General features: G+C 41.7%; 1 protein-coding gene and 1 long non-coding RNA gene across 2 annotated transcripts; one reads left to right on the top strand and one right to left on the bottom strand.

Annotated features, from left to right (window-relative positions):
- Positions 1–9,887: 9,887 nt before the first annotated feature.
- On the top strand, positions 9,888–24,879 carry LOC108828911 (60S ribosomal protein L3-2-like). Its single transcript, XM_057008122.1, has 5 exons — positions 9,888–9,981; positions 10,191–10,301; positions 10,408–10,852; positions 24,176–24,445; positions 24,513–24,879. The coding sequence occupies exons 1-5, from the start codon at positions 9,888–9,890 to the stop codon at positions 24,769–24,771; spliced, it is 1,179 nt and encodes a 392-aa protein (XP_056864102.1). The 3' UTR covers positions 24,772–24,879.
- Positions 24,880–25,098: 219 nt separating this feature from the next.
- On the bottom strand, positions 25,099–26,048 carry LOC108828885 (uncharacterized). The gene is made up of 2 exons (XR_001945829.2): positions 25,566–26,048; positions 25,099–25,414 (listed from the first exon to the last, which is right to left on the bottom strand). It is a non-coding gene; the product is annotated as an uncharacterized LOC108828885 (long non-coding RNA).
- Positions 26,049–26,642: the final 594 nt, after the last annotated feature.

Below are 26,642 nucleotides of genomic sequence, written 5' to 3'. Positions count from 1 at the left end.
ATGACTACTAAATTGGTCATTTTCATTATTCCGCCAGCTATGACTGGGAGCTTGATAGTTCCCAATGAGGTAGCTGTTTCTCCGGAGAAGCCTACGAGGTTAGCTTTTTGGCCAATAATTTTGTAGTCGTCTATTTCCATCCCTTTTAGGGTATTATAGAAAATGAGGTCGACAGAGCTTCCTGTGTCTATCATGAGCTTAGGAACCTCGTATCCTGCGATGTTCAAGGTGACGATCAACGCATCATCGTGAGGTCTGTCAAGGTTTGAGGTCTCGCTCTCCCAGAAAGAAATCTTAGTATTGGATTCAGGGTTAGGAGGCTTAGGTCCAGTGTTAGACACAGCCTTCCGCACGTGATTCTTAATGGAATTGACGGAGTCTTGACATATGTCTGATCCTCCAAGGATACAGTCTACCCTCGAGTCGGGGCTTGATTGAGGGGACGGTTTGCTCAAGAGAGCTTCGACTTGTAAACTTTTTCCTTGGGGGAATTTCCCAAGAATCATGTCGACTCTTTTTTTGGGAGCTGGAGGTGGTGAATCGGTCTCCTTCTCAGGTGACCTCTCGCGTTTCGGGGAAGTGTCCCTGGAACCTCTTTTCTGATAAGGTGGCGGCTTTTTAAGGTCCACGCCCTTTATTTCTCCAGCTGCGAATTTAGCTGCCAGCTGGCGTTGGAGGTCCCAACACTCTTCGGTTGAGTGTCCTTCGCGATCGTGATAAGAGCAACGTTTGCCTTTATCGAAGCCTTTTGACCAGGGAGTTTTGTTTGCTGCTGCAACAGGTTTCTCTTCCTTGTCTTCCTCGATTGCGTAGGAATGCTCTCCCTGAGTTTGATTATTTCGAGGGTTACCCTTTTTATGAGGTCCCTTAGTCTCGGAGGAGTCACCTTTCGAATGATTCTGAGGTTTCTTGTGGAGTTTATCCAGTGCAGCTGTCTCCTCCTCCAAAGTTATATATTTGGTGGCTCTATGAAGAGCGTCATCGATAGTTGGAGGAGCATTGAGTGTTAACTCTGACCAGAATTTCGATCTATAGAACAGACCTCTCCTAAGGGCCTCGATGGCGACTAGGTCGTTAGGATTCGAGAGCTTAGTTCTTATTGCCCTGAATTTCTCAATGTAGACTCGTAATGAATCTCCCATTCCTTGACTGACCTTCCAAAGGTAGGCCTCGGAGGCTTGCTTCCGGATATGGGTTGAGTATTGCTTCATAAAGGCGTTGGTTAATTGATCGAAATTGTCTATCGAGGCTGGCTCGAGACCGGAGAACCACTCAAGGGCTGTTCCGACCAAATTTTCGGCGAATGTTCTACAGTAACCTGCTTCACATTCTTCCTGAGTGAAATGGGCTTTAACAATTGCCAATCGGAAAGCTCTCAAATAGGCTTTCGGGTCGGAGGTCCCATCATACTCAGGAATTCTGATTTTTCGGGTATCTCTTATGTGAGAACTGGCAATTCTGTCCGTGAATGGAGTTCCACGGGTTTCTTCGATTAAGCTATCGATTTCGGGAGCAGAACTCGTAGCTTTATGGACTTGAGCTCCCAATTTCTGGAGAGCCGCGTGAGTTTGCTCCATATATCTACGGATAGCTTCAGGTCCTTCAAACGGAAGGATGTTTGGATCGTTCGCAGGTACTCGATGGGTAGGTTCCTGATGGAATCGAGTTGGCTCATCTTCCCATGCGGTTGGTGGGCTAAGTCGCTCGGCATTTCTTGGGTTATCGGAGTTTATCCTTTGATAACCGTCCCCATTCGGGACCGAGCTTCTAGTTTGATAAACCGAAGCTGACGCTCTGCCTCCAGATGGGAAGGATATTCCTGCTCCGGACCTAGGATCAGGTGGCGGAGGAGGTAAACGAGTACTTCTGTCAGTGACCTGACCGGGTGTGGAACTAGTTGTCGCTATGTTACTTCCCATAGCACTGGCATTAGGTGGATTGAACACGGGAATTGTTCCAGTATGAGGTGTCTGGAAAGCAGATCCGCGTCCTTCCGGGGCAGTGCTATCAGGGGAAAAGTTTAAACGTGCTCGGGGAAAAGAGGGATCGGTTAATCGATCATGGAAGATGACCCCCGGAGCTTGACGTTGCGGTGGTTGGGTTGTTGCGTTTAGAGATCTAGTTATCTCTTCGAATCGTTGTTGACGTACAGTCAGCTGATGCATCGTGCGCTCACTTTCCTGAGCTCGGTCTACTAATTGTATCATCATCTGGCGGATCTCAGAGAGCTGAGCCTCCGTTTGATTCGGAATGGCTTGCTGCTGAGGATTCTCGGTAATCGGGAGCTCGGAGGTGTTTCCACCTGATGACCTCGGGTTAGTAACTCCGGTTGTAGTTTGGCTCGTTCGAGCATCAACCGGAAGCTGTCGCCCAGATCGGTGGTCGCCACGTTGAGGCTCTGTGATTACGAGACTAGAGCCTCCGTCATTCGGTGAGCCATCGCTCTGAATCGGGAGGTTAGGGTCAGACGGGGTTGTTGTCTGATCGGTAGGGTTCATCCTCGAGTTAGAGTAAGGGATTCGATTGTTTCGTCCCCACAGACGGCGCCAATTGTGAGGGGTCAAACTCACACCTAGATTTTAGATCAGGTTTTATGTTTAGAAAAGGTTAGGGAAAGATTATCGCGGGCTGAATCCCGTAAGAACTTGATGAATGAACTTTGATTTGTATTGATATAATAGAAATGGGATGGTTACAAAAGATGATCTTTGATGAATACAAAGATTATAAGAGATTTACAAATAAGAATGTTTCAATGAATGTTGAGTAAAATATCAGTAGGATCGGGATCCTCTTCTTGGTCTTCGACCTTCTCTTTTTATAGCTTTGGACTTCTTTAGGTTGTTTGCAACTGATCTCCGAGATCCTCTCCGCTTGAGGTGGAATCTGCAACAGCTTCCCCTTGACCGGGTCCTGCGCTTCTTCTGGTTACGTCGTGAGCTTCCTCTTCGTCGTGACCTCCTTAGTTAGGATCCTTAGCTTTCAGCCTCCGGTTCTAGCTTAGCTCTCTTTTAGACTTCAGACTCGTGATGGGCTTGTCGTGGCCCATCATCATCTTTATTATTGAATAATCAGCTACCGGGCCATATTCGGGCCCAACAATACCCCTTTCCCAAATACATCCCATTCTTCCTAATCACGAGCTTATCCGCCTCAAAGCTTGTGGCGAATCCATTCTTGCTGAGCAAGGTTCCCGAGACCAGGTTTTTCCTCATGTCAGGCACATGCTTCACGTTTGTCAGAGTGACCTCTCGTCCAGATGTCATTTTCAAAATCACATTGCCGCGTCCTTCAATCTTGGAGACTGCAGTGTTTGCCATCCTGAGCTTCTCCTGAGTCTTGCTTTTCTGATAGGTGCTGAACATCGCCCTATCAGTGCAAATGTGGGTGGTTGCACCAGTGTCATACAACCATTCCCTGGGGTTGTTGCTTTCAACCATGTTGGCTTCAGTCACCACAACAACAAGATCCTCCTCAGTGAGATTTGCCTGAGCCTTCTCATCTTTGATCTTCTTGCGACACTCAGCAGTCTTGTGTCCCACTTTGTTGCAGTAGTGACACTTCCCCTTGAATCTCTCCACATTCGCATTGATTTAAATGCCTTTGTTCTTGAAGTTTTTTCCAGTAGCCTTCAGTGCTGCAACAGTTTTCGAAGGCTTTGCTGGAGAATGGGCGTGTGCCTTTCCTTTGCCTTTGTGCTCAGCCATGTTGACACTATGCTCCTTAGCATTGATCTTGTCAGCAATTCGGTTCCTGGATTCCATCTGAAGCCTCATGATAAGCTCCTCAAGGCCCATCTTCTTCTTCTTGTCCTTCAGGTAGTTCTTGAAATCCGCATAGCTTGGAGGAAGCTTTTCAATGAAGCTGAGAGTTGTGAATGTCTCGCAAATGGACATCCCTTCAGCTTTGATTTCATGGCAAATGAGCTGGAACACTTCCACCTGATCCATGATGGGTTTTGAATCCACCATTTTGAACTCATGAAATTTTGCAACCACATACTTCTGGCAGCCAGCGTCCTCACCTCTGTACTTCTTGTCAAGTGATGTCCATAGCTCCTTCGCCGTCGGAATGTCACATTAGACACGGTACAATGGGTCAATGAGGCCTTTGCAGACGAAGTCAGAATGCACCCAAATGTCAACACTTGCGAGAGTGTGCACATCATCAATCCCGTAAGGGACAAGGGGCTTGTCCTCCTGGATGAACTTCTCCAGCTTCATCGTTGTTAGGAAGAACATCATCTTCTTCTGCCACGTTTTGAAGTTTTTGCCATCAAACTGGTCTGGCATCAGTCCTTGAGTGAACAGGCTGGGCACAGACGGAGGAGTTGGTACTGCAACCGGAACACTTGAGGTTCCTAGACCTGAACCCGTTTGATAAAGACCAGCACCGAACAAGCTACGACGCGTGGTTTCATTAGCACCGTTTCCCGCAGGAAGGGTAGTGGTTGTTGTTGCTGCAGCGGTTGAGGAAGCAGGGATGTTTCCAGCGGTTGTCACACCAGATACATCAGTTGCAGCAACGTTGATTGGAGTTTGCGCAATGGCAGTGTCAATGGGGGTGTTGTTTGCATCCGTCATTTTTCTGTTGAGAAAACATGAAAACGGATTAGTACTCCATTCAACAATAACAAATTATTATTAATATAATAATAAAAATAATAATCTAAATCGATTTTCATTTTTGGTGTTTGAACCAAATCATATCGATTTAAGTCTGAAAAAACGTTTTGCAAAGTCGCTTAAAGCGTTTGCAGAAACCGTTTGTGTAGACTTTTAGATCGCTTCACAAACTCGCTTTATGAAGCGTTCGTGGAAACGATTCGAATACATACCGTTTTGAATAACAAAGTATCTTAAACGTTTCGCGGATGGTGCTAGAGAGCAAAACGCAAACCGTTTTGAGATAGGTAAGAGACGCTTCGCGGAAGTGCTAAAGAGCAGATCGCAAACCCGTTCTAGAACCGTGTACAAAACCTTAAAACCCGTTTCATAAATCGTTTTTCAATCCGATTAAAGCTTTAGACAGAAAGCGATAAAGAGTTAAGATTGTAGAAGCCGGAAAACCGAATCAAATAAACGATATAATAAAAACGAGATGTTAAGGAAAGAAACGATTGAATAGACGAAATGAAACCGAAACGGAAAACGTTTTCACAAACGTTCATGGAGTCGAGATATGATATCTCTTTCCTTAACTCTTTATATTCGCTCCGTAGTGAGACGAGACTGTACGAACATAGAGTCCCAGGATAAAACCATGGCGACGATTCACGCTTCACTCGTGAATGCCCTATCGAACTATAAATGCTACGAAACGCTCTCGAAACTAAAGACTTACGCTAAGGGATTTTTGCTGTGATATCGATGTGAAAAGTAAGTGAAAAATGAGAGAGGAGGAGACCACTATTTAAAGAGACGGAAGCGAGCCAGTTTCCGCAACAGTCTCTGCACGTGGACGGAAATCTTGCGGAGATCGAGGGAAGTTGAGTTTCGAAAACGTATTCCCCAAGACTCGTTCTTCCCAATCTTATCTCATTTAAATATCTCGAGAGGATAAACTGCATGTCGTTTTTATTTTGTAGACAAACTACTTGTCGTTTCAAAATAAAAAGCATGTTGTTTTTTGAGAATTAAATGGGTCAAACGTTGGGCTTAACTTGGTCCAAAAAGAATAATCTTATCGGGCCAGAGGCCCTCCACCAAGACCCAAGACCGACGACCGCGCCGGCCGGACGGCGGCGGCGCGCGCGTGAGGGCTGTCCTCTCTGCCTGAGCTGTTTAACATCTCATATCACATGTGCATATATATCTTGCTCATTTCTCTTCCTCTTAAGCGATGTGGGACATTTCCCAAACTCATTCATTTAAAGCCAAACAGGCTTTTATCATTTGAGCCGCAGGCCCATTGATATTCACTCTTAACCAATTAAATATTAGTCCAACACAATCTAGACGGACAAGAGGGAAAAGTAGAGCATAAATCCTAAAGGGATATTGATATCTTTAAAAATAAAATGATGAAGAGGAAGAAATTATGTGGAGGTTCCTCTTCCTAGGAATTTTTAGATTTACGGAATAATAAAATAAAATGAGAACAAAAAGAATGGGAAAAAGCTCAAGGAAAATGATGCGGTCAAATGAATGGCAATGTAAATTAGAACGACGTATAAATAAAATTAAAAAAAAATCATACAACGTTGAATAAGGTGGCACTGCAAATATGTGATGATAGGAAGAGGAAGAAGAGTGTAAAAGGCGTGAACATCCAAAAATCAAAATACCTAAGGTAAAGACAAAGAAAGTCAGATACGAAAGATGATATAAATGTAAATCATTAACAAAACTGAAAATTCAAGATCAGTAGACAAAATCTAAAAGGCTTAAAACAACACAAATGAACTACCTGCACAAGCCTGTAAGTAAATCAATGACCACGGCAAAACGCAAACTTCACAAACATGGTATCACTTGCACCCATTGAAATACATCAACAACTCAATCCGCGACCCCGCGCTTGCGCGGGGCTCCGCCCCTAGTCTTAATAATGAACCACTTATTAAGATTATCTATCAAGTTGATCAAATATGAAATGAAATTATGGCTTTAATTTAGAGTGAACTCTGAAAATATCTTAAACTCCAAATATAGAAGGGAGAAGAAATAACGAGTGTATGTATTAAAAAATTATATATGTCTTAATAGGACAGCCTGCACAATAGTAATCACAACATACTTAAAGCCATGAATTCGTATTTGCACAGTTGTTAGGTGTGTATTCAATACGAGATATGAATTGATGTATGCATGTTAAAATGTAAAAAAAAGTTGTTATTCAAATATAAATTTAAAAGCACTATAAAATACAGTGTTATTAATATAAATTTTAAGTATTATTTAAACATTACCAACCTTTGAAAACACGGGAAAACAATGTATTCAGCTTCTCTATGAGTTTCAAGAGCTGTTTCCAAACATAGCCGTATTAAAATCCGTAATGTCCATAGAACCCATTCCTCCTTCATCCTTGTTAATGCATAATTTATCTCAAGATTTCCAGTGCATTCTCCTTGTGTTGCCTCCTGAACTCCACCAGAATTGAGCCACTGCACTTGTCAGCTTTTGGTGTTACCTTTTTTGGATTTGGTAGAGCCGTGATGACTGACTTTATAATCACTTCTTTTCCGCCCTTCGTAGAGAACTTAAAAGTCCATCCATTAACTATGTTATTTAAACGATCCTGGACGAACCCAAAACTTGTGTTTTTGATCTTCCCAAGCTTTCAAGAATTCCCAAATATGATCCAGTCCCACCTTGATTCTGGATTCCTAAAATATCCCGAAGTTCCTGTCTCACGGTGTCATCAATTTTATGTCCAAATTGAATCAAAGATTTCTGAAAATTAATCTGTTAACCCGGAACCATCTCGTACTCCTTTAGAATCTGAAGGATCGTCCGACATTCCTCTTCATGGGCTTTGCAAAAAAGAAAGAGACTATCATCTGCAAACATCAGATGAGAAATTGATGTGCAGGCTTTGGCAACTTTAATACACGTCAGTTGTTTCTCTCTCTCAGCCTTTTTAATATTTGCGATCAACGCCTTTGTACAAATAATAAATAAATTAGGAGATAATGGATCACCCTGTCTCAATCCCCTCTGTGAAATTATGTGTCCCCTTGGTTGGCCATTAAGTAAAACACTATATTGTACCGATGAAATACACTCCATCATCAACTTGACCCATTGGGGATCAAAACCCATTTTTAAAGCAAGGCCTGGATAAAAGGCCACTCCACTTTATTGTATGTCTTACTTATATCCGTCTTGATGGCCATGCATTTATTTGGCATGCTTTATTAACTTGTAACCCATGAAATATCTCCTATGCTATAAGAATGTTGTATGAGATCAGCCTCCCAGCCACAAAGCCGATTTCGTTTTCTGAGAGAAGTGTCGGGAGGCACGTTTTCAACCTCTGGCATAACACTTTAGATATGATCTTGTATCCTATATTACAAAGACTTATAGGTCGAAGTTCTGTCATCCTTGTAGGTCTTTCTGTTTTTGGAATGAGACAGATATTTGTAGTGTTTAGCCTTGAATCCACTTTCCCGATGTCAAGAAATTGTGAATCAAATCTCAAAGGTCCCTTTTTATAATAGGCCAAGAATGTTAGAAAATAGTGTTGTCATCCTATCCGGCCCATGAGCTTTTTCTGTATGCATCATAAACAGAACTTGTCATACTTTCTCCTTCGTCGCTAATCGAACTAATCTCTGATTCATCTAGTGTGTGATACTTGGAGTTATTTCCTCGAGGAAGCTTTAAAACTCCGAGGGCGCGGTGGTACTAAAAAGTTCATCAAAATAATCTATTGCAACCTTTTATACTCCTTTCCATCTAATATCCAGTTTCCATTTGCATCATGTAGTTCCACAATCATATTTCGGGTACGTCTTTGTTTCGTTAAGGCATGGTTAAAGTTGGTGTTAAGATCCCCTGATGTGTTCCATATCGTTCGTTTTTTTTGTTGCCATCATTCCTCTTCATTTTTATACGCTTTTTGGAATTTTCTAAATACTTCCATAATTCCCTCGTGGGTTCTACTATTATCTGTTTGTATTTTTTGCAGAACTCGTTGGAACTCACCAATTTTGTTCTTTCTATATGGTGAGTTTTTCTTGCGCCATTTAACAATCTCATGTCTACAATTATTTTTTTTCTTAACAAAATCTCTACTATTGTTGTCCAATAATTATTCTCATCCTCTGCTGATTGATTCTATTAAACCATCCTGACCAATCCACTTTTTATCAAACCTAAATTGGCCTCACCAATTTTCTCTTTTCCATATGGTTTGGTTTTAAAACGAACCTAACCAAAAAAACAAAGCAATTTTAGTTATATTACTTAATTATATAAATAATATTAAATTTAATATATTTAACCATTCAACCTAAACAACTAAATAAAATTTATACATTTTATTTCTAAATGAATAGAATAAACACAATTAAAAATAAAATAAAAGAATTCACCAAAACCAATTTTTTTTAAATGATATTTATATTAGGTATGATGATAGAAATATAAAATTATTAAATTACATCGTTTGCCTCTTGGAAGGATAAGGATATTTTCTCAGGTCAAGGATGGTTTAGTACGCTAGAAAGATTTACGGGTTTAATGGGAGCCCAAAATGTTAGGGCCAGTTTATCTCCACTACATTCGGAGGTTGAGGCGTTAATTTGGGTAATGGAGTGTATGAAAAACCTAAGACAGTACCGGGTTACGTTTGCTACGGATTGTTCTCAATTGGTGAAGATGGTTTCGGAACCAGAAGAGTGGCCAGCCTTCGCAAGCTATCTGGAAGACATCAAGAGATTACAAGACAATTTCTCGAGCTCACAGATCATTCATGTACCACGAACGGAGAATTCAAAGGCGGATCGTTTAGCACGCAGTGCCAGACAACAATCGTCTTTCGTCGTTCACATGGATGCAGAGCCCCCAGTTTGATCCGCATAGTCTATATGAGTCTGTTTGTTGATGACAAAAAAAAATTACATCGTTTGCATTTTTATTGCGATGAAGAAAATAATAATTTAGTGTGAAATGATGATTTATTTACGTTTTCACATATTATATTTTTGTAACTATACTAGAACAAAACTACGAAAATTAATTCAATTAAACTGAAGAAATAAAAACAAAACCACATTAAACTAAACCAAACCCTAATCAAACCGAACTAAAACCAAATCAAACTAAACCCAACCAAACCGAATTAAACCCAACCAAACCTAAACCGAATCCGTAATTAACCGAAATGTGCACCCTTATTTTATCTGCAACTTACTATGGCCCAAGCCCGTATATATTATGGGAAGCCTAAACGGCAAAAAGTTTGAGCATCCAAGACATGGTTCTTTGGGTTTCCTTCCAAGGAAAAGGGCTAACAGGCAACGTGGGAAAGGTTGTCTTTATTCTTCCTTATAGATGATGCAATAAGTATTATATAATTTGCATTTATTATCCTAATGTTTGCATTTTTGTAATTTGCTTTCTGCAATATAGCCTTATGAACCTAAAAGAATATTTATTTTCTCTAAAATGATATGTGTATTAGTAGAGGTTTTGTAGGATTTGGTTTGTTTATCTGACACTCGTAGTTTGTGTTTTCAGTGAAGGCCTTCCCTAAGGATGATCCTACGAAGCCTTGCAGACTCACTTCCTTCTTGGGATACAAAGCTGGGATGACTCACATTGTCAGAGAAGTTGAAAAACCTGGATCAAGTGTGTTGTCTCACTCTCTTCTCTTATATTACTTCCACATCATTTATATGAAAGTGTTTCATGTGCATGTTTTTCTTTGCTGATCTCTTTTGAATGTGATTGCCAGAGCTCCACAAGAAGGAAACATGTGAAGCTGTGACTGTGATTGAGACACCTCCAATGGTGGTTGTCGGTGTGGTAGGGTATGTGAAGACACCCCGTGGTCTCCGCTCTCTAAGCACAGTGTGGGCTCAGCATTTGAGCGAAGAAGTGAGGAGGAGGTTCTACAAGAACTGGGCCAAGTCTAAGAAGAAGGCTTTCACCAAATACTCAAAGAAGCATGAAACCGAAGAAGGTAGAAAAGACATTCAAATTCAATTGGAGAAGATGAAAAAGTACTGCACTGTCATCAGAGTTCTTGCTCACACTCAGATAAGGAAGATGAAAGGGCTTAAGCAGAAGAAGGCTCATCTGAATGAGATTCAATTCAGTGGTGGAGACATAGCAAAGAAGGTTGACTATGCCTACAGTCTGTTCGAGAAGCAAGTCCCTGTGGTTGCTATTTTCCAGAAAGATGATATAACGACCCGAATTTCAATATCGAAAAACTTTTAGCCGGCTAAGTCTCAAGCGTTTACGAAAACCCAATTGTTTGCCTATAAATACCCAGCTCCAGCTTTGATTTCTCCTCCTGCAAAGAAAAAAAAAGTTAGAGAGAAAGAGCTAAGGAGAGAGTTCAAGAAGAGAGTGGAGAACCTTTGCTAGATTGAGCTACCACCAGAGCTCGCCGGAGCCACCACACGCCAAGACCAAGCCAAGCTCATCACCACCGTTCGTTGTAGTCGGTAAGCGCCGGGAACCGCCATGCATTTGAGTTTAGTTTCGTGCGTTTATTAAATCGTCCATAACTTTCTAACCGTTGCGAATCTCGTGCATGCAAACCCACCATCGTGTTCCTCTCGTCGAGTCGAATCCATAGCCACCAGAATCGTCGCAATCGGATCTCGGACACAGCCGTGCGAGCCCTCCAAAGTTTCGCCGGAAATCGCCACCGCCACCACCGGACCACCGCTTCGCCGCCGCCGTTCGCCACCGTCGCCGCCGCCAGAGCACCACTGATCCGCCGCCGGTCCGTCGCCTCTCCGCCGCCGAACTGCCATCGCCGCCGGTAAGTGATGTGCCCTAAATCAACAGCAGAAACAATTCGAGAAAACTTGGCTTATGTGTTTGGATCAAACGAGATGGGCTTGATGATTTATGAAAAATATGTTTATAAACATATTTCAGCCCAAAGAAAGAAGGGCCCAATAAGAAAATGCAAGCCATGGTCGAACAATATATCAATCTGACGGCAATTCCGAGACCGTCGATCATGCAAAAGAGCGCGGCCAGCTGATGAGTTTCGCGAGCACAATTTCCCAAGTTCAGTCAAAAGTCTTTGGTCTTTGGTCTTTGGTCTTTGGTCTTTAGTCAAGTCTACAATATTTATTAGTTTACAAGTTTCTAGGTTTTGACTAAACCTTTTGTATGCTTTGCCTATTATATAAAGGCCATTTGATCAATGAAATAAAATAAGTTTTGAGTGTTTATTTTTGGAACCTTGAGAGGGTATCTCACTTTTCTTGTTCTTGGTGTGGTTAGCTCCAAGTAACACTCTCTTTCTCGTTGGACCGGTGCGTCACATCCGGCAACAGATCGAGTTTGCTTCCTTGTCGGACCTGTGAGTCATATCAGGCGACAATCAAGCACCTCTGGTAGTATCATTGGGTCATTCCGCAACCCTTTGTGTCACCGTTCAATCCATCAGTTCTCTTCGGAGTTCACCTCTGGTAGTATCATCGGGCCTTCCGCAACCCTTTGTGTCACCGTTCATCCCACCAGTTCTCAATCCTCTCGGATCTGAGTTCATATCATCTGTACCGGTAGAGTGATCCGTATTTTGGTTGTATCAAGTGGTATCAGAGCCACTCAACCGGTACTATCTGTTCATTTTTCTCATCTTTCCATCTTCTTCATCCATCTTCTACCTTTCATCTTCTTTTCTAAAAAAAAAAAAAAAAAAAGAGTTCTACGAAAAGCCAAGAGATCATTATATCTGAAGCTAAAGAAAGACAGATTTGAGGGCAAATCTTTTTAAAGAAGGAGGGAATGATGTGCCCTAAATCAGCAGCAGAAACAATTCGAGAAAACTTGGCTTATGTGTTTGGATCAAACGAGATGGGCTTGATGATTTATGAAAAATATGTTTATAAACATATTTCAGCCCAAAGAAAGAAGGGCCCAATAAGAAAATGCAAGCCATGGTCGAATAATATATCAATCTGACGGCAATTCAGAGACCGTCGATCATGCAAAAGAGCGCGGCCAGCTGATGAGTTTCGCAAGCACAATTTCCCAAGTTCAGTCAAAAGTCTTTGGTCTTTGGTCTTTGGTCTTTAGTCAAGTCTACAATATTTATTAGTTTACAAGTTTCTAGGTTTTGACTAAACCTTTTGTATGCTTTGCCTATTATATAAAGGCCATTTGATCAATGAAATAAAATAAGTTTTGAGTGTTTATTTTTGGAACCTTGAGAGGGTATCTCACTTTTCTTGTTCTTGGTGTGGTTAGCTCCAAGTAACACTCTCTTTCTCGTTGGACCGGTGCGTCACATCCGGCAACAGATCGAGTTTGCTTCCTTGTCGGACCTGTGAGTCATATCAGGCGACAATCAAGCACCTCTGGTAGTATCATTGGGTCATTCCGCAACCCTTTGTGTCACCGTTCAATCCATCAGTTCTCTTCGGAGTTCACCTCTGGTAGTATCATCGGGCCTTCCGCAACCCTTTGTGTCACCGTTCATCCCACCAGTTCTCAATCCTCTCGGATCTGAGTTCATATCATCTGTACCGGTAGAGTGATCCGTATTTTGGTTCTATCAGTAAGCCTCCGCCGTCGCCGCCGGTGATCGCCGCCAGTGACTCGCCGGTGACTCGGTCAACTCGGCCGAGTCAACTCTGCGAGTCAACTCGGTTGACTCGGTAAACCGGTCGGTTGACTGGTTTGACCCGGTCTAAATTAATTTCATTTTGGTTAGAGTCGGTTAGGTTAAACCGATCGGTTATGTCAAATTGATTTATGGTCAAGGGTTGACCAGATTGACCTTTGACCAGTGAGTTGACTTTTCCGTAAACCTTGACCATAACCGTTTTCATCCGTTCGAAAGGCGTTCTGACTCAGAATTTCACCCTGGTTTCAGATTTGGAGTCTATTTGATCAGTTGGAGTTAATAGATACCACTTCTCTTCATTTGCTAAGGTGAGGGTTACTCCGTTAAATCCCGAGCTAGTTTAGTACTACCATTATGGAAAGTGTAGTTTCGAAACATGATAGTCTCTGTGAATCGAGTCTGTTTGAGAGTCTTGTGTGTTCATAATTGATATTGATTGTTAAACCGGAAATAGGATAATAGAGGATTCAACGATTGTGTGAAATGATTGATGCTGAGAACTGTCATATATATGTATATATAGTTATATAGTAGGGACTATGTGATTGTGCGGGGGTTCGGAGATATCTGAGCTATCGACGCAGCGGGTGTTTGTGCGGGGGTACAAAGACGTTTGTACTATCGACGCAGTGGGTGTTTGTGCGGGGGCCCAGAGACGTCTAAGCTAGCGACGCAGCGGGATTTGTGCGGAGGTACAAAGACGTTTGTACTATCGACGCAGCGGGTGGTAGTGCGGTGGTACAGAGACATACTGTACTAGTGACGCAGCGGTTATCTATATCCTTATGAGGATATGCGTGGTGCAGAGAGTAGCTGTGTACTATAAGCGCATGGGCTGTATGTGGATAGTTTTCTAGTCTCTTATTGATTGTTCTTTGTGGTCTAGACACTGTGTTTGTTTCATGCTAGAGCTAGGCCTACATAGTCGTAGTGCTATGTACTAAGTTAGTGGTTTGCGGTTTAGCATCCCATACCTCACTGAGCGACTCTCCTGTTGCTCACCCCTCTTTTTTTTCCTCCTTTCAGGTGAGACCGATGAGCAGGAGTGATCATATCGGACTAGTGCTACTATTTGGACTCGTGGGCTTTATCATTTATCATTTTATCTTTTATCGTTATTGGGCCTTCAGGCCTTTGGACTTCTATAGTTTATGTTATTTCTTATTTCAGCCTTCGGGCTTATGCTGTTATCGATATTTCGGATGTTTATTTTCGGATTTGACTTTATGGTATTGTATTTGACTTTACGATATGACGTGGATTTTATTATCCGTATTATTATTATTATTATTATTTCCGCTGTGCTATTCTTTATTTATTATTATTTTAATTCCGCATTTATATTAGCTAGACGCAGTCGCGTCAGTTTTGGTATCAGAGCCGTGTTCCGTCCCGGCTCCGACCCGGGATGGCGATCTTTGGAGACTTGGTTTTTATTCGGTTTTAATCGGTTTTCAAATGTTTATGGGGATGTGGGGATTTTACAAATAAAATAAAATAGCACTTTTCCGTTTGATATCACTCCTTTAATTGTTGGATTTAGTTAGAAGTTAACTCGTTTGCCTTCATTTTAGATGCCGCCGAGGAGAGTTACCCGTGCTCAGATCGCTAGAGATGCTAGAGAGGCTCAGGATGAGCATGTTCAGCCCGAGGTTCCGCAGCCCGTTGCTCCGCAGATTGATCAGGATGCCATGAGACGGATGATTCAGGAGTCAGTTCAGCAGATTGCCCAAGAGGCAGCCAGACAAGCCGCCTAGGAGGCTGCCCGAGTAGCTGCTCAAGAAGTTGCTCGACAGATGGCTGCAGCTCAGCAGGTTTCGCATGGTCCTCAGAATCATGTGCAGCAGGGTCCGCAGATTCATATGCAGCAGGTTCCGCCAGTTCAGGTTCAGCATGATCATCAGGTTCCAGCTCAGCAGGCCCCAGCGCCACAGTATCCGCATGTTCCTATTCAGCCGGTTCCAGGGGTCTTTCAGGTTCCACCGCCGCCGCCTGTTTTCCCAGTGCATGTACCCGAGGTTGATGAAACATTTATCAGGGTGTTGTCACAGATGAAGTATGTGAACTTGGAGCATTTCAGTGGTACCACGGACCCTACACTTGCTCACGATTGGAGGCACAGTTTGGATAAGTGTTTGAACACTATCTCATGCCCACCAAGACACAAGCTTAGGATTGTTGAGTTGTATTTACGCGGAGATGCAGCAGTGTGGTGGGATGGAGTGCGAGTGATGCACCGTGGCGAGATGACTTATGAGGATTTCATGTATGCATTCAACAAGAAGTATTTTCCAAGAGAAGCTTTGGATGAGAAGAAGAACGATTTTGAGAGTTTCAGGCAGGGTGGAAAGTCTGTCAGAGAGTATGAGCACGAGTTTCGCCAGCTTCACCGATTTGCGGGTAACGGTATGGATGAGGAGGATCTGATCAGGAGGTTCTTAAAAGGGATGCGAGTAGAACTTCACGGTAGGTGCAGTATGGTCACATATACCAGTTTGGAGGATCTGGTAGAGAAGGCCGTTGTGCAAGAGAAATGTATTACAGCGGAGCAGAAGTTCAACAAGGCAGCTCAGCCTAAGTCTGAAGGAGCTTCAGTGATGCACCCAAAATCCAGCACCGTCCTTCTTGGTTCATGGACACGGTCCAAGATGGTGACCTTGTCGACCAGCTAGACCTAGCCGAGGTTTTCTCATCAGATTATGCAATCTTGGATGAGCTGAATACTCAAGTGAGCTGGACTGACACTATCATGGACGAGCTGAGCTGGACTAACACTCACCCGGACGAGCTGAGCAAGTTGGTTCGACCTTCCGAGCTGGTTCGACCATCAAACCACCCGAGAAGCAACACAGATATACGTTCATTGTTCGAAGCATATCTTCTAAACCATGATGTTTCTTCGCTTGAAACCACTTGGAGAATGTGCTCAACTCAATTATGGAACTCCTCGAAGAAGAATCAGATCAAACGGAGTTCAGATGAGGGAGTTATGTCATGTACAACTCAGATGATGTTCAGTTCTCGCGAATTCAGACATGTGTGGATCATCCCGCGTGTGTCCGTATGTTTCCCAGCATGGTGTGCACGACCTGATCATCACAGGATGAACTTGGACACCTCTGAATGAATCTGGACATTCTTATGAATCTGGACCAGTCAACATGAGGATCCGCACCTTGACCAGTCTTAGTCAAAATTCAGAAATCTATGTCTTGTTTTCATTGATTTATATTTTCTATGTTGTCTTTTCCAACATTTCTCTTTATGTTTCTTTGACTCACAAACACTATATATATGTGATGTCTCTCATGAATAAAAACACATCGATTTTCTTATTTCTCTTTTGAGTTTTCTCTCATTGTTCTTTGTTTAGAACATTTCTAGTTTCTTGGTGAGGTTATCTCCAAGTCTCGATCCTTCCTTTGTTGGACCGGTGCGTCACATCCGGCAACATTTGAAGTCTGGTAGTATCATCGGGCCTTCCGCAACCCTTTGTGTCACCATTCATCCCACCAGTTCTCTATCCTTCCGGATCAGAGTCCATATCAACCTTACCGAAAGAGTGATCCCGATTTTGGTTCTATCAAGTGGTATCAGAGCCACTCTTCCGGTAACTCTATTTCTATCCATTTTTCTCATCTCTCCATTTCTTCTAAACACTTCTTCATCTATCTATCTTGAACCCGGGCCCCTCATTACCATCCACCATATAAAAAAAAAAAAAAAAAACAGAAAAGAGAAAAAAAAAAAAAAAATTCCGATTAAAAAAAAAAAGGAAAGGTTTCGAAGATTCAAAGATTCAAAGTTTGTTTTTTGTGGATTGGTGGTGGAAGAGAAAGCCTGCTGGCCGAAGAGAAACCCGGCCTTTGAGGTGGTTAAGGCGGGTTCCCCTTTGAAATCTCTTATCTTTCTATCTTAAATCTTTGATCTTGCTTGGATTTGCCCATTGGGATTCTTTGATCTGTTCTCTTAGAACCTTGAGAAGAAACTGTGTGATCACCATAAATCTGAGAGAAAACACTTGAGTGGGTAAGATTAAACACTTGAGAGAGTGAGGAATTTTAACTACTAACTTTTGTGTTGAGATTTTCAGGTTACAATGTTTGGTCTTCACCGGAGAAGTAGCAAGGAGAAGCCCCCACGAAATTCTGTCTCTCAAACTCCATTTAAATCTCCTTTGAATAATTTTGATGAGTTTGTTAGTGTGCAGGAAAAGCCAAACCAAAGATGTAGAGAGCATTCTAGATCATCTAGAGATGTGGCTGATCCAAGGAGGGGATTGCTCCAGTTTGATGTCCAAGAGTTTTGTGATAACTTTGAGAAGGGAATGATGAAAGCCCTCAAGGACATCAACCAGGTCCATAAGGAGAGCACATCCACACGTGCACATGTAGCTGAGCCATCCTTGTTCATCAATGAGAAAACTCAAGGTAAATCTGAATGCAGCTTTGAAGATCTAAAAGATTTTTCAGATTTATTACCAATTTTTGATGAATATGATGATGAGCCATCTGAAAGTCTGATGAATTGTGAGGATACTTGTGATTTTCCTACTCCTGAATCTGAGTTGATGCTTGATAGTAAACTAACCTGTTTTGAGCCGGAGCTTCCGAGCAGTCTTATTCTTAGATCACAGGATTTTGAGGAAGAGCCATTCAACCATCCACATCATGGACGACTTCCTGGCACTAGGACACCTTTGGATGATGATCTAGGTCCCATATTTGATGAGGAAGACGATCTTGGTCCAGTCTTTGATGAGGAAGCACCAAGCATCAACATGGACAGTCATCTTTGCTTTGATCCCGGCACAACTCCTCCCAATTTATCCACTGACATTCAAGAGCACTGTGAGAAACTTGATTTGCTTAATTCTCTGCCTGAAATGTTTGTCAAGATCAGTTCTCATGATGTGACTCGTTTTGGTCTTGACAAGATGAAAGAATTTTGTGTTTCAAAATCAGTTTTTGAAAACATAATTAATTCTTTTGAAAATTTTAAACCTGATGAACTTCTTGATCAACAATGTTTTCAAAATGTCAATGGCATCAATTCTAGAATTATTTTGAGCTTTGATCAGTTATTGGAACACAACAAAGGTTTTCATTCTCTTGAAAAGTCATTTGATCTTAGCTTGCAACAAACCGATTTCTGTGCTAGAAACTCTTTTGATTCGTTTGTTTTCAAAGGAAATGACTTTGATCTGAGTTCTTATATTCATGCACTGATCACTGATAATTTATTTGCATCCTCTTGTGCCTTGGACGAAATTTTGGTTAAGAAGTTGCTGGAACATGAATCACTTAGAACTGAAAATGATTTTTGTGATCTTGATTCTTGTGATTATGTTTTGCAGCCTGATCTTGTGTGTTTTGAAACTGATAAAACTTGGCATCTTTTGAGATCATCTCGTGATCAATGTGTTGTTTTGAGCCTTGATGATATTTTGGTTTACAACACATTCTTTGATAAGTCTCTTAAGTCTTTGATAAATGTTTCTCAATCTGAACTTAAGCTTGTGTGTTCAGATGTTGAGCAGGATATGCACTTTCTGAAAATGTCTAATATTTTTGCATGTCTTGAGAATATTCTGGTCTGTAACATCTATTTTGATGATCATCTTGAAAGGCTGAAATGTGTGCTTCTTGTTCTTGGAAAAGATATCTTGATTTTTGATTTGAACAAGTATCTCTCTTGCACATATGATCCTGGTCTTTTAGTGTTTGTTTTGAGTATCCAGGAAAGACAGGTTCAGCCTCTGAATGAACGCATTGATCGTGCCCAACAGCCTGAGTTTTGGAGAAGTATTGTTGTCCAAACCGGCTACCTTGGAGATGCCAGCGACAGAAGTTCAGTCCACGAAGAGTATCTCGACTTCCAGAAGGTCTTTCGTCTCGACTCCAATTTTCCTGGAAAGCCAACTCCCCAAGGTTTCACTGAGGCTTGGAATCCCTTGAAAAGCTTCACGGAGGAAGGAGTTATGAATTTTTCAAACAGGCGGTTTACCAGTCCATCTATCTGCGAGTACCCAGCTTTTGAAGCAGATTCAAGCCTTGTGAAGAAGCGGCCTGAGCCAAAGCCAATCATAGGATTCAAGATGAATCTCTCCTCTTTCCAGGAAGCTCAATATCAGGAAAAATAGCCACGGAATCATGAAGTTATGATCCATTCTCTAAAACCGGCCAAACCTGTTCTACACTTGCTTCAATGGGAAGCTAGCCGATCCAATCAGCTTCAAACCAGACCTTGGCGACCAGGAGATCAATTACACAGTCGTATGACCCAAACCTTTCTCAGAAACATCTTGGAAGCTAAGTGTTTACTTTCTTCTTCTTATTCTGATATTGTTCTTGAAAATAAACGGTTTTGTGATGAAGTTAACCATCTTGAACCGGTACAGCCGAGTAGTCTTGTTTCTTTGTCACAGGAACTGAAACTGTTGGAGCAATCTGCCAGCACTGAACCAAAGATGGAAGCAAGCAGAGGACGACGACCAAACACTTGTGTTATTGGAACATGGAACTGGAAATACTTGAGGAGAGCAAGTTCAAAACTCCAAGGAAGTTTCTCTCCAAGTTTATCTTTCATTGAATTTTACTTGTTTTTAAAATTCTTTTTGTCTGATTCATTCTCTTTTGATTCAGGTAAAATGGATTTGAGGACAAATCCTTTTGAAGAGGGAGAGTATGATGCACCCAAAATCCAGCACCGTCCTTCTTGGTTCATGGACACGGTCCAAGATGGTGACCTTGTCGACCAGCTAGACCTAGCCGAGGTTTTCTCATCAGATTATGCAATCTTGGATGAGCTGAATACTCAAGTGAGCTGGACTGACACTATCATGGACGAGCTGAGCTGGAATAACACTCACCCGGACGAGCTGAGCAAGTTGGTTCGACCTTCCGAGCTGGTTCGACCATCAAACCACCCGAGAAGCAACACAGATATACGTTCATTGTTCGAAGCATATCTTCTAAACCATGATGTTTCTTCGCTTGAAACTACTTGGAGAATGTGCTCAACTCAATTATGGAACTCCTCGAAGAAGAATCAGATCAAACGGAGTTCAGATGAGGGAGTTATGTCATGTACAACTCAGATGATGTTCAGTTCTCGCGAATTCAGACATGTGTGGATCATCCCGCGTGTGTCCGTATCTTTCCCAGCATGGTGTGCACGACCTGATCATCACAGCATGAACTTGGACACCTCTGAATGAATCTGGACATTCTTATGAATCTGGACCAGTCAACATGAGGATCCGCACCTTGACCAGTCTTAGTCAAAATTCAGAAATCTATGTCTTGTTTTCATTGATTTATATTTTCTATGTTGTCTTTTCCAACATTTCTCTTTATGTTTCTTTGACTCACAAACACTATATATATGTGATGTCTCTCATGAATAAAAACACATCGATTTTCTTATTTCTCTTTTGAGTTTTCTCTCATTGTTCTTTGTTTAGAACATTTCTAGTTTCTTGGTGAGGTTATCTCCAAGTCTCGATCCTTCCTTTGTTGGACCGGTGCGTCACATCCGGCAACATTTGAAGTCTGGTAGTATCATCGGGCCTTCCGCAACCCTTTGTGTCACCATTCATCCCACCAGTTCTCTATCCTTCCGGATCAGAGTCCATATCAACCTTACCGAAAGAGTGATCCCGATTTTGGTTCTATCATTCAGGGTCACAGAAGAGGACATGGGATCAGCCGAGTATCCAGTGCCACAATTGTGGGTTGTTCGGGCATGTTTCTAGAAACTGCCGAAAGCCACTAGTTACCCCGTTTATAGCGCCAGCAGCACCAGGAGCAGCAGCTAGGAACTGTTATGGTTGTGACCAGCCATGTCATATCTTCAGAGATTGCCCGAGGAGAGGCAATGCAGCGCTTCCACCACCACCGAAGCGCCTAGCCATCGCTCCACGTGTGTTCACGGTGGGAGATCACCAGGGAGCTGATCTGATAGCGGGTATGTATCTTTATCATACTTGTTTGTGTTAAGTATTTGTTGTGGTCTCGTAATTATCTGTGTAGTTAGCAAAAATCTCGTGTAGTTCGGTTTTGGTTAGAAGTAAGTTAGCTCGCACCTTGTTCGACACGGAAGCTTCCCACAGATTTGTGAGTTCACATGTCGTCAAGTCTTAGCGTCTTCGGTGTATCTTTAAAAGAAGACAAAGAGAGTTTTAGAGCAATCAGTATTCATTGTGATGTACCAGTTGTCTTTTCGAGTATTAAGATGGCACCGTATGAAGTCATTTACAGTAAGTTTTCTTGCACACCGCTTTGTTGAAGACAAAAGTGGGGGAGCGACGTGAGGTAGAAACCGTAATGGCTCAAGAGATGGTAGAGTAAATGGACATGCTCAAGTTTGGCCTTGGGAAAGCCATGACCGTGAAAAGAAGTTATGCATATATGCGTCGTAAGGATTTGGAGTTTCAGGCCAGTGAATAAATATACCTAAAATGAAGACATTTCAAGGAGGAGCTAAGACACGGAAGTTGAAGAAGCTTAAACCGAAGTACATGTTATCATATCTTATTTTTGGAGCGGTTTGGAGCAGTTCTTAGAGATTGGATTTATCAGCAGAGTTATCAGAATTTCAAGACGTGTTTAATGTATCTATTTTGAAGAAGTCGTGAGAGAGTCAGAGCTTGTTTTACAGCTGTTGCCATATGACCTTAAAGAGATTGTAAGCATCTTTTCGACCAGTGATGATTACGGATCACCAAGTGAAATCATTTAAGAGAATAATACTATGTTTGTCTGAGTTCATTGAGAGAGAGACGGAGTTTAGGAGAAGACTTCAAAGAGAGCAGATTTGGTATCCGGAGTTTGTTACAATGATATTGGACATGTCAACTCCATATTCGAATTCAGGGACGAATTCCTTATAAGTGGGGGAGAATTGTAACGACCCGAATTTCAGTATCGAAAAACTTTTAGCCGGCTAAGTATCAAGCGTTTACGAAAACCCAATTGTTTGCCTATAAATACTCAGCTCCAACTTTGATTTCTCCTCCTGCAAAGAAAAAAAAAAGAAGTTATAGAGAAAGAGCTAAGGAGAGAGTTCAAGAAGAGAGTGGAGAACCTTTGCTAGATTGAGCCACCACCAGAGCTCGCCGGAGCCACCACACGCCAAGACCAAGCCAAGCTCATCACCACCGTTCGTTGTAGTCGGTAAGCGCCGGGAACCGCCATGCATTTGAGTTTAGTTTCGTGCGTTTATTAAATCGTCCATAACTTTCTAACCGTTGCGAATCTCGTGCATGCAAACCCACCATCGTATTCCTCTCGTCGAGACGAATCCATAGCCACCAGAATCGTCGCAATCGGAGCTCGGACGAAGCCGGGCGAGCCCTCCAAAGTTTCACCGGAAATCGCCTCCGCCACCACCGGACCACCGCTTCGCCGCCGCCGTTCGCCACCGTCGCCGCCGCCAGAGCACCGCTGATCCGCCGCCGGTCCGTCGCTTCTCCGCCGCCGGACTGCCATCGCCGGTAAGCCTCCGCCGTCGCCGCCGGTGATCGTCGCCAGTGACTCGCCGGTGACTCGGTCAACTCGGCGAGTCAACTCTGCGAGTCAACCGAGTTGACTCAGTAAACCGGTCGGTTGACTGGTTTGACCCGGTCTAAATTAATTTCATTTCGGTTAAAGTCGGTTAGGTTAAACCGATCAGTTATGTCAAATTGATTTCTGGTCAAGGGTTGACCAGATTGACCTTTGACCAACGAGTTGACTTTTCCGTAAACCTTGACCATAACCGTTTTCATCCGTTCGAAAGGCGTTCTGACTCAGAATTTCACCCTGGTTTCAGATTTGGAGTCTATTTGATCAGTTGTAGTTCATAGATACCACTTCTCTTCATTTGCTAAGGTGAGGGTTACTCCGTTAAATCCCGAGCTAGTTTAGTACTACCATTATGGAAAGTGTAGTTTCGAAACATGAGAGTCTCTGTGAATCGAGTCTGTTTGAGAGTCTTGTGTGTTCATAATTGATATTGATTGTTAAACTAGAAATAGGATAATAGAGGATTCAACGATTGTGTGAAATGATTGATGCTGAGAACTGTCATATATATGTATATATAGTTATATAGTAGGGACTATGTGATTGTGCGGGGGTACATAGACGTTTGTACTATCGACGCAGCGGGTGTTTGTGCGGGGGCCCAGAGACGTCTGAGCTAGCGACGGAGCGGGATTTGTGCGGGGGTACAGAGACGTTTGTACTATCGACGCAGCGGGTGGTAGTGCGGTGGTACAGAGACATACTGTACTAGCGACGCAGCGGTTATCTATATCCTTATGAAGAGATGCGTGGTGCAGAGAGTAGCTGTGTACTATAAGCGCATGGGCTGTAGTTGGATAGTTTTCTAGTCTCTTATTGATTGTTCTTTGTGGTCTAGACACCGTGTTTGTTTCATGCTTGAGCTAGGCCTACATAGTCGTAGTGCTATGTACTAAGTCAGTGGTTTGCGGTTTAGCATCCTATACCTCACTGAGCGACTCCCCTGTTGCTCACCCCTCTTTCTTTTCCTCCTTTCAGGTGAGACCGATGAGCAGGAGTGATCATATCGGAGTAGTGCTACTATTTGGACTCGTGGGCTTTATCATTTATCGTTTTATCTTTTATTTTTATTGGGCCTTTAGGCCTTTGGACTTCTATCGTTTATGTTATTTCTTATTTCAGCCTTCAGGCTTATGTTGTTATCGATATTTCGGATGTTTATTTTCGGATTTGACTTTATGGTATTGTATTTGACTTTACGATATGACGTGGATTTTATTATCCGTATTAGTATTATTATTATTATTATTATTATTATTATTATTATTATTTCCGCTGCGCTATTCTTTATTTATTATTATTTTAATTCCGCATTTATATTCGCTAGACGCGGTCGCGTCAGATGAGATGATTGATATCATTGGTGTCACTAAAGGAAAAGGTTATGAAGGTGTGGTTACAAGATGGGGTGTGACCCGTCTTCCAAGGAAGACTCATCGTGGTCTCCGCAAGGTGGCTTGCATTGGAGCTTGGCACCCTGCTAGAGTCTCCTACACAGTGGCTAGAGCTGGGCAGAACGGGTACCACCACCGTACTGAGATGAACAAGAAGATTTACAGATTTGGTAAAGTTGGCCAAGAGACTCACACAGCCATGACTGAGTTCGACAGGTAATAAAACAAACATTCTCTTTATGTTCTTTTATCAACTTGACTCATGTTCTGTTTCTCTTGACAGAACCGAGAAGGAGATCACACCGATGGGAGGTTTCCCGCACTATGGTATAGTGAAGGATGATTATTTGTTGATCAAGGGATGTTGTGTGGGGCCGAAGAAACGTGTGGTGACTTTAAGACAGACGTTGTTGAAGCAGACTTCTAGGGTTGCGTTGGAGGAGATAAATCTTAAGTTCATCGACACTTCTTCCAATGGTGGACACGGTCGTTTCCAGACTGCTGAAGAGAAGGCCAAGTTCTATGGTAGAGTCAAGGCTTAGATTTTTTTTGTTCCAAATCCCGTTAAAAATGTCTATGTAATGTTTCTCGTTGTTTCTAATAGCATATTAAACCCGACAAAAAAAGTTCCCGTTAAAACATTTTCTTTATTGTATTTATTATTTTCAGAGTTTCTTTCTTTGTTGGTCCTTTGGTTCTTTTGGTATTGGTCCTTGTTCTTTTGACATTTGAGCAATCTGTTTGGGATTTGATTTAACTTTGGTTTTAAAACGTACCTTGCCCAAATCGAAGAGCAGAATTCTAACCGACATGTGGGTTGGTTTTTTTCTTTTTTGTCAAATTGATTCACTATTAAAGTGACGCCTATGGGCAAAATTATAAGTATTCAGACTTCAACGATAAGGCCCAAAAAACATTACATCATTAAAAATATTAGCCCAAAAACAATAAAACCGACTCTAGTTTAACCTTTGCCACGTGCTATCCACTATCTCGTTTGTTTTACACGTGGTTGGACACACGTCGAGCCTACACAAAGACTTCACCGAAGCTGTAACTTCGCCGAGTTACATCGTCACCGCCGTATCTTTACCAGAGTCGATCTTCATGTTCTTCCTTCAGCCTCATCATTAATCCAAGCCCAATGCTTGTATATTCTCTTTCGTCTTTCGCCATCGCCTGTACCTGAACATCTTGCATCTCTAGATGTTATTAATTCAAGGATTATTCAATCAACCTAAAAGTAGACTCTTCGTTGGACCGTTCAATGAGCGCAAACTCTACTGAATCACCTTTGAAGTGATTGAAATTAATCTAACCCCTCATCATCCTTTACCTGAAGAAAGCTGAACCCAAAGCCGATTTTTCGGCAGGCTTCGGGTAAGACTGATTTCTAAGGAAAAGGAATCCAAAATTATCTTTCAATGAAGATAAATCATAACAGACACACCGGAATCTTGATTTAGAATCGCAAAAGAGTAAGACACAACCGGAATTATAAGGTCCGGACTTTATTTTATCTTCGACAAAACTGATAAAAGATGAAACCATGAAGAAGCTGATCAGTTTGAGATCGAAGAAACACTACAAAACCGCCATAACGAAAAACAAAAATCCGCAACGAAAATAGAAAATCGATCAAATGATCGAAATATGATACAACAAAAGACCCTTTGAAAGATGGGTATTTGGTAAGAGGGAAGTTCGAGAGAAAAGTCTGTCTCTAAAAGAAGAGAGAGAGTTTTTTTCCATGTGAGTTGGTTTTGTTTTAAAATTGATCCTTATCTTAAATTATGTGTGATTTTATATTGAACCCAAACTTTCGGTGAGATGAAAATATATAACAAAATAGGTTTTTGTACGCACATGTGGCATAATTTTCTCGTGAATATTCAAAAGTAAACATAATAAATTATTTCTTAGAAAGTTGAAACATCAAATGCACATGACAAAAAATTTCATCAAAATATATTTACATATACTTACTAGGTATTTTGTCCGCACATACGGGCATAATAATATTATCAAAACTTATTAGTTTATTTCTTAATAATTTAAAACCAGCATAATAAATTAACTAGGATCAGATCCGCGCCTTACGCGGAATGAGAATATTATAAAAAAAAATATTATGTATTTTATGTTTTTAAAGATAGTTATAAACATGTTTAATGAGTATTATGAAAGTCACAATTTTTATTCTTAAAAAAAGTAATGAAGAAACATTGGTATAAAGTTTGAAAAAATATAATTGTGACTACGCATTATAAATATGAAGTGGATATGTTTTATTTTACATGTATCAAGATCTGAGATGATTAAAATGGACATATAAATTGTGATGAACTGTTGTTGTTAATATATTTATTGGGCCTAACCTATGAAAATATATTGTGTTCAGTATTTTTCATTT

The sequence above is a fragment of the Raphanus sativus genome, chromosome 4 (genome assembly GCF_000801105.2).
Source record: "Raphanus sativus cultivar WK10039 chromosome 4, ASM80110v3, whole genome shotgun sequence".
Lineage (NCBI taxonomy): Eukaryota > Viridiplantae > Streptophyta > Magnoliopsida > Brassicales > Brassicaceae > Raphanus > Raphanus sativus.
The sequence above is the reverse complement of the archived record's forward strand: the minus strand, read 5'-3'. Positions and strand labels throughout refer to the sequence as shown.

Coding starts and splice junctions, on each gene's coding strand:
- LOC108828911 (XM_057008122.1), top strand. CDS start 9,888: ATGGGAAGCCTAAACGGCAAAAAGTTTGAGCATCCAAGACATGGTTCT. Junction 9,982..10,190: donor TAACAGGCAACGTGGGAAAG/GTTGTCTTTATT, acceptor TTGTGTTTTCAG/TGAAGGCCTTCCCTAAGGAT. Junction 10,302..10,407: donor AGTTGAAAAACCTGGATCAA/GTGTGTTGTCTC, acceptor TGTGATTGCCAG/AGCTCCACAAGAAGGAAACA.